Source organism: Lipotes vexillifer, unplaced genomic scaffold (genome assembly GCF_000442215.2).
Source record: "Lipotes vexillifer unplaced genomic scaffold, Lipotes_vexillifer_v1.1 scaffold1336, whole genome shotgun sequence".
Taxonomy (NCBI): Eukaryota; Metazoa; Chordata; class Mammalia; order Artiodactyla; family Lipotidae; genus Lipotes; species Lipotes vexillifer.
Window position 1 is genome coordinate 228,364 of NW_006796415.1, and position 8,213 is coordinate 236,576.

Sequence of the window (8,213 nt, forward strand, 5' to 3'; positions counted from 1 at the left end):
CTGCGCGTCCGGAGCCTGTGCTCCGCAACGGGAGAGGCCACAACAGTGAGAGGCCCGTGTACCGCAAAAAAAAAAAAAAAAAAAAAAGATAGCAAGGATTAGGCTTTAGGTTTTGAGATTAAGAGGGCTGAATCTTTTAATAAGAACATCATGCTTTGATTATACCTGAAAGCAGAATTAAAATTGGTTCAGAAATTATTCATTGAGCATCTGTTATGTGCTAGGCTCTGTATTAGGGAACATGAAAGAGCAAGAGAATAAGGACTAAGTCTACTTCATCTTTGTATCCCCAGCTCCTAGCCTGATGCCTAACACATAATAGATGCTTGCTGTAAATGAGAGAATGTGCACTGAAAACAGCTTACAGTCTCATAATCATATTTTTGTTATTTGTTTGTTGGTTGGCATTACTTTTGTAATCTAGTAGGACAGAGTGTTAGTGAGTTAGGATATACAATTTTTAATCCTGTATATACTATTTTTTAATAACAGCTTTATTGAGAGTCACATACCATACAATTCACCCATTTAAAGTATAAAATCCAGTGTTTTTTAATGTATTGTTCAAACATCACCACAGTCAATTTTAGAATATTTCCATCACTCCAAAAAGAAACCCATACCCCATACCCATTAGCCATTAACCTGCACTTACCCTCAATTCCCCCACAGCCCTAGGTAACCCTAATCTACTTCCTGTCTTTTTTTTAGGGGGTTGGGGTGGACATGCCACGCAGTTTGTGGGATCTTAGTTCCCCAACCAAGGATTGAACCTGGGCCTCGGCAGTGAAAGCACTGAGTCCTAACCACTGGACCGCCATGGAATTCCCCTACTTCCTGTCTTTATAGATTTCTCTATTCTGGTCATCTCATAATCCTGTATATAGTATTCACTTACTTTATAATTTTTTAAGTTGGTTTATCCTTGTAAAACATAAGAAAATCAACTTATGTTAACTTCTCACTTCATTGGCATAATTTAAAGATGAATATGATCATAAGTGCTTTCATACTGGTGATGAGAAATAAGAGAAATCCAAGGGAACATGATTGGAGTTAAATCTAAGTAACTTACTAATAATCAAAATAATTTTTAAAATCTAACTTGTCTTAGGTTGAAAAGCCATCATTGCTTGAAATATCATACACATGTATTAGAGTGTGTGGATACAGATTTACTAGAGTTTACATACAAAGCTCTGATTTACTACAATATATAGTGGTAGCTTTGTTAGCAATTGGCTACATGTTGTAGTAATTGAGAGGCATGTTGTGCTTTAGATGTAAGTAAAATTTATATCTACATTTAGAAAATGAAGAAGTTGAAAAGCCAAGACTTCTGTGGGCTCTTTACTTCAATATGAGAGATTCTTCAGACAGCAGCAGGAACTCTTATAATGATTTACCATCCAACGTTAATGTCGGCTCTGGCCCAGACTGTGCTTTAGGGAATGATAATGCAGTCAAACAGGTAAGGCTGTTGGTGTTTCTTGGTTTTATGTTAGGATGTTGGTGTGGTAGGGGAAGTGAATTGTTTTTTCCTGTAGGAGGTGGGAAAAGAAGCTTAAAAAGCATCTCTTTCATTTAATACCATCTCTGCAATTTGCCCCTAAACTTTTTCTTGGTGAACAACAAAGCCACTTTAATATCAAATATTTTCACGTTCTTGAATATAATGATGAAGTACAAGAGATTGTTTATGAGTTCCATTGTGGGAATAAAGATAGAAGATGTTAGAAGTACATATTCAGAAAAATGAATTTATAATGCCAGTATTCTAAAGAAACATTGCTTCTAATTTAAATGGTGGCCTATCATTGTATTTTGAAATACACAAACTTTTTCCTCTGTAAACTTGAGTCATTTCAAAAAGAGTGTAACTAGTAAGGCATACAAAATGTATTTTTAAAATGGCACATTTTTAAGGCACATTCTTACCATGGAAAAGAGCATATAGTTTTTCACAATTAACATGATTCCTTTAATGTTTTGACACAAGCTGGTGTCCCAAAGCTACTATAATAGCTGCTGAGGAGTATGTTAAATCAAGGTGGAATTTTGTGACAGCACTCCTAGGCAGGGCTATCAATAGGTACAGGGCAGGTGACACAAAATGCCAAAAGTGAATTATGAGTCTACTAAGCTGAAAATTCATATGCATGTACAAACACACTTTTCTGCACTTGACAGGAAGAGTAGAGCAGAAAATACCATTTTTTAAGGTATAAGTCTAAACTTTTCACCAATATAGTTGGCGCATCTGTTTATTGAAACAATAAATGGATAATTTAACGTTGTTCTAAGACCACAGATGGAAGTTTCATTCCCACTAGTGGTAGGGATCTTATAGGAGCAGATGGCCTTTTTGAGCCTTTAATCTAATTTTTAGGCATAGCAGCAAGGCTATGACCTATGCATTTACAGTTTTTTACCAGGTTCTTTGTTTCTCATCTTCAGAGTCTAGTGGTGATCCAGGATAATCATATTTAGTCAGTGATAACAAACAAAAATAGGAAGTCACATCGCTCATCCATCATTTATTCTGTTAGTTTGATAGGAACTCAGGATGGTTCAATATCTACATTTATGGCTTAAAATGGCCAAGTCATTTTTGCTTTAATGGTCCATTTTTTTCCAAGAAGAAATTACCAGCAAGTTATCAGCCAGTTAACTTTATTCCTGAGTGAACTTTAATGTTTTTTTTTAACCAAAATGGAAGGCCTTAAATAAGGACTTAATATAGAAGTGCTAATGTGATCTAAACTGCAAGCTAAAAGATTAAAATTAAAGGATAATTTTATCATGAGATATTGATTCCCAAGAAGATAGACTTGAGTACAGTGTTTTCACAGAAGAAAACAGTAATAATGCTAGTTTCGGTGCTAATTATTATATACTGTTAATTATAAGTAGGTTTATATTTGTTATATAGCTTTTAACCTCACATCAGTTTTGGGAGAAATATTATAATACCTACTTTAAAGGGCATCAATAACAACATTTAAAAATAGCCAGTTTATTCAGATAAACTCTGTTCTAATTCCAGTATGTCATGCTGTGTTCATCCCAAACACTAACTGATGACTCTGTTTTCCAAATTGTCTCTAAAAGCCCTCAGAACATCACCTAAGCTTTGCCTGTGTAGGAAACATAAGTACCTGCAGATTTCATTTTTCTTTCTTTCTCTTTTTTTTTTTTTGAAATAAAATGCTTCATTTTGCTAGTTGGGAAGTTTGCATCTGCTCTTCTTATTTGTAAATGTATAGATGTTGAATAACATAGACCTGTCTCTCTTGTGTTCATATGAAGCTATTTATGATTTGAAGACATATTAAAAATATAAAGTAGTCTGATATGTTTATTACTCACAAATTAAAGTTGTGTGCAGGAGCATACCAAGACATTCCCTATTATGTGAATCTTTGTGTAACTTGCTAGTTTTTGTAGTTTGTGTTACTCCAGTTTTTTTCTGAACCTGACATAAATATTTCTTTTCTTAATACAGGGAGTGTTTCATTTACCCACAGGTACTGATGAACAGACTGGTCTATAGTCCCTACTTGTCTATACTCCCAAGCCAGTGATAGCTCCCTCCTTCTTCAGGAGCCCCCATTGCCTAGGAGCTGCCACTACCTTGAGAATAAGAATAGTTAAATAGTACTGTACTCTGTATTATACTTAAGGTATGAAATGGGTTATATTGGCTGATGTGGACTGGGCTGGCAATCTAACCACCATGTAGAATGTTGTTCATATGGACAGATCAGCAACTTGCTTATGACTTTTGGTTCATAATTTGTAAGTTGAAGACCAGCTTTATAGGTCGTAGGAGCTGTCAAGTTGCTCACATAGTGCAGTAGCATTCACTTTCTCAAGCCATTGAGGGAGAGGGCAGTTTTAGGCGTCATATCTTCTGAAGCTTCCATTCATTGAGCATTTTCTATATGCCAGGCATTGTCCTAATCATCTCATATATATTATTGTATTTGGTTCTCACAACAACCCTATGAGGTAAGTATCTGTGACATCCCCATTTTACAGATGAGGAAACTAAGCCCCAAAGGGGCTAAATAACTTTTCCAGAGATCACATAGCTGTTAAATTTTTTATCCAAGATTTAACCTCAAGTCTGTTGGATCCCAGTGCTTGTACACTCATCTAGTATACTATGCTACTTTCAACTCGTTAATGCAGATACATCCTAAATACATTAAACTGCTAGATTGACAAAATATTTGTTTGTTTTGTGTAGATGTATGTTAAAGAAACATAGGAATATCTAAATAACTCAACGTGTCCTCTCTGTACTTCCCAATATAAGGAAACTAATTCACAATATAATTAGCCCTTTTTAATTATTTTAACCACATGAAAGTCTTTACCCTTTAAGCTAACTTCTGGCTTTAAAAGAGCAAGGAAGGTTAAAAGTTGACAATTAAGTACTCTGAACCAACCTCTTGGTGACAACTCTCAGAACTGGGGCTTAGTTGGCAAATGAAATGAAGTTCACCAAGAAGCATTAGATAGACCTTCCAGAAAGTGGCAGTTGACCCTAAAAGGTTCCAGCAGTTGGAAAGAGGAGAGACTTGGGAAAGGCTGGAGTCTGGCTGTAGGAAATTGGCATCAGAGAGGGCCAATGGCAGTGAGCTGAAGGTGGGATTTCCACAAGCAGGTAGAACACAAATAAAAGCAGGGCGGCAACCTGCAATTGTTTGGCATTCTTAGGACACACATTGTTCATGACAGGGATATACAGAAACAGGTTGAGTGGGATCTAGACACAGGGACTGGAGTTCAGGAGAAAATCTATCCTACAGGGAGATGACAAAAGGGAGACAAGGTGTGAGATACAGAGGAATTGGAGTAGAAGTAAGAGGAACAGTAATAATAATAGTAATCATAATAATTGTTACAATATTTATATTCAACATTTGTATAATATACAGCTTCTAAAGTTCTTCCATATATATATAATATATATATTATATATATAAATATATTAAAATATATATATATAAAAAGAGAGAGAAAGAGAGATTCTACTCCATGCCTGGCACTAAGGATTCAGAGTTATCTAAAACCCAGTCGTTATTCCTGGATGAATCACTGTCTGGTAAAGGAGAAAAACGTGTAAACAAATGACATTGCAGTGTGGTATATGCAATAAGAGAATGATATCGAAAGTATAAAAGTAATATAGAGGAGCCATGAGTTGTATCTAGGAGTCAGAGAACCTTACAGGGAAGAATATAAAAGATGAGTAGCAATTCTTCATCCAAGTGATAGACAATCAAATTGATAGCATTTGCACCAGCCCAGGGTGTAAGCATCATGGTATGTTTAAGAAAGTACCAATAAACAGGTAACGGTGTAGCAAAAGGCGTGAGAGGCAGAGATGGGATGAAGAAGAAGATGATGAGACCAGAGAAGATAGGCCTGAAGGGTGTTGTTTGCCATAATAAGTATCTTGGATTTTTATCCTGTTAGAAGAGTTTTAAGCCAAAAAAAGGCATAAACAGAATTTCATTTTCCACTGACCCTTCTAAGGGCAGCATAAAGATGGATTACACAGGGGAACCCTAGAGGCAAAGTGACCAGTCCAGTTCTGAGATGTTGCAGTTGTCCAGGGGAAAGATGGTACGTGTCTGGGCTATGTCTCTAGTGGAGGAACAGGTTGAGTCAAGAACTAAGAGATAAAATTGATAGGATTTGCTGATTGATTGCATGCAGAGAGTAAAGGAGAAAGAGAACTTCTATAGGCAGACAAGGTAGAGATAACAGACACAGTGACCATTAGAGGAACTAAAGTGTGACGTAGAGGCTCTGTCTGACCTCAGTCCTGCTTCTAGGGACTAAATGTCTCCAGCAAAGATGTATGTGGTAAGACCTCAGGATGGAAGCAAAGCAGGCATCTCAAATATTTAATTTCAAAATATCCATAATAAAATGGCATGTCTAAAAATATAACTTTGAACTATACTTAAGAAAGAAAGAAGCTATTTTTCTCTCCCTGTCCCTTCTTTCAACTCGACATCAAAGCTCAAAAGTTTCTGCTTAACCAACCCTTCACCCTATCCCAAAGATACTGGTTTTATTCACCTGATGTAGGAGTTTACAAGCTATAGATGGCCAAATGGCAAATAGTTTCGATTTTGCAGCCCATATAATGTATTTTGCAACTACTCAACTCCACCATTGCAGTGCAAAAGCAACCGTAGACCATAGATAAATGAATGAGAGTAACTGTGTTCCAATAAAGCTTTACTTATGAAAACAGGCAGCAAACTGGATCTGGCATGTGGGCCATAGTTGTCAACTCCTGGCCTAATGGATGACTTTGCGTGTACTTTGGGAAGAAGGGTTGAAGTGGTACAGACAGACATTGTAACCTTTAAAGCAAAACAAGCATATCTTTAAAACCCTTTAATGACGTTCTTTTACCAGTAGGCTAGAGTGCAAGCTCCCTAGCTTGGCAGGGACCCTTATCTAACAAAGAACTGTATTCATCTAAATAATAGCAGGAATATGTTTAGAATATAATAACAGTGCTACTTGCCACATTTACTTTCTTGTATGTGTGTGTATTGTTGTTAATTAAGATCACATTTACTTTATTATTCTCTTACCCTGCCAGACTAAGCTCAGCTTAAATCTCAACATTTTAATTTATGTTATTATTAATAACAATGATTACAGTTACCAAATAGAGAGGCTTACTCTCTGCCATTCTATAGGCAAGGAGAGCAAGGCTCAGAAGCTGAGTAAGCATTCCCCAGATCACATCGCTGTTAAGTGGCAGAGCCGGCATTTGGGCATGGTTATCTATTCAGTGTCCATTGTCTTGGGCACTGTGTTATATTCCTCAAAGCACAGGGAGAGGAAAATTAGAAAAGCAAATAGTAGAGCAAACAATGAAGAATTTTCTTGATTTGAACAATGACTTGTTAAACTTAGTATATGCTAAATTAGACTGTACAGATAGCACAAACAGGCTCTATTAGGAAATTATATAAAGGATATTAAGGGAAATTGTATTTCTGTTGACATGTAGAATGAATGACCTTAAAATCTCAACTATCTGAGCACTTCATAAAGAGTCTTAGCAAGTACTGATATACTTGAAGGGTGGGCCTGAATGAATGTATAAATTAGAGGGAGAAAAGTCATGGAGTTCTGAAAGCAGTTTTTAGAAGCTTGTGTGTGCTGTGTAAAGTTCTATAACTTAAAGAAAATTTTAAGGGTGATACTTCATTGTTTTGATAGTTCCAGAAAGGCACATACATTTTACGTTAATGTTCAAAAACTCTTGTGCCCTTTCTTCCCTGGCCAGGCTGAAGCACTTTTCCAACAAATCTGCCCCAATGAAGACTTCTGTCCACCCCCACCAAATCCTGAAGACATTATCCTTGATGGAGACAGTTTACAACCAGAGGCTTCAGAATCCAGTGCTATACCAGAGGCCAACTCAGAGACTCCCAGGGAAAGCGCAAATCTGAGAAACCCAGAGGAGCCCTCTGAATAACGAGTATACACCAAACTGAATAGCACATTTTGGAAAATCCTCCTAGCCTCAGAGTCCTCTTGATGGAAGAAAGGTTTGAAAAATGTTACAAAGCAGCAGCCAGTTGACATGCAGAATTACCAAGAGCAACAGATGATAGAAATCCAAAAGGGAATTTTCCTTAAAAAGGACATTCCAAGACCACAAAACACTTGTAAAGCACATTGACTTGCCTGCTTTAAGATACCAAACCTGTGGAATTAGCAGATAAAAATTATAAATGGATTGATTCCCAGAAATATAGCTATGTTTATGAAAGTGATCCTATGCATTGTTAATAATTCTATGGTATTAGGACAGCTTTTGCTTGCCACTTTGGATCTTTGTTTGAAAACCACATCTTCGAAATCTGCTTACATATTTCCTTTGATTATTTGAGTTATATTTTCTTTATGGGTATGAGCATCGTGACACAAATGATAAAAGCATACATAAATATAGCTGATAAAAACTAAAGTGTCATGATCCAGGCAGGAGCCTATGCTTGAAATAGAGGTTTGTTTTGTTTTCTATCTTGAGTATTGAAAATGCTAGTATTAAAGTAGACACTTTTATAAACAAGTCATGAGTTCATTACTCAGTGCTTTTTTCTTTTAAATGTTAGTAGTGATATTTGTATGTGAATCCTGAACATACTAGGAAAGCTCAATAC

The 8,213-nt window shown here is 36.3% G+C and overlaps 1 protein-coding gene across 1 annotated transcript in view; it reads left to right on the forward strand.

The window, feature by feature from the left end:
• The window catches only part of CHM (CHM Rab escort protein), a 209,157-nt gene extending 201,166 nt beyond the window's left edge, over nucleotides 1-7,991 (forward strand). Inside the window, exons 14-15 of the mRNA XM_007468558.1 lie at nucleotides 1,311-1,471; nucleotides 7,331-7,991. Of these exons, the coding sequence (XP_007468620.1) occupies nucleotides 1,311-1,471; nucleotides 7,331-7,522 (353 nt within the window). The 3' untranslated portion in view covers nucleotides 7,523-7,991. The remainder of the gene's footprint in view (nucleotides 1-1,310; nucleotides 1,472-7,330) is intronic.
• Nucleotides 7,992-8,213: the final 222 nt, after the last annotated feature.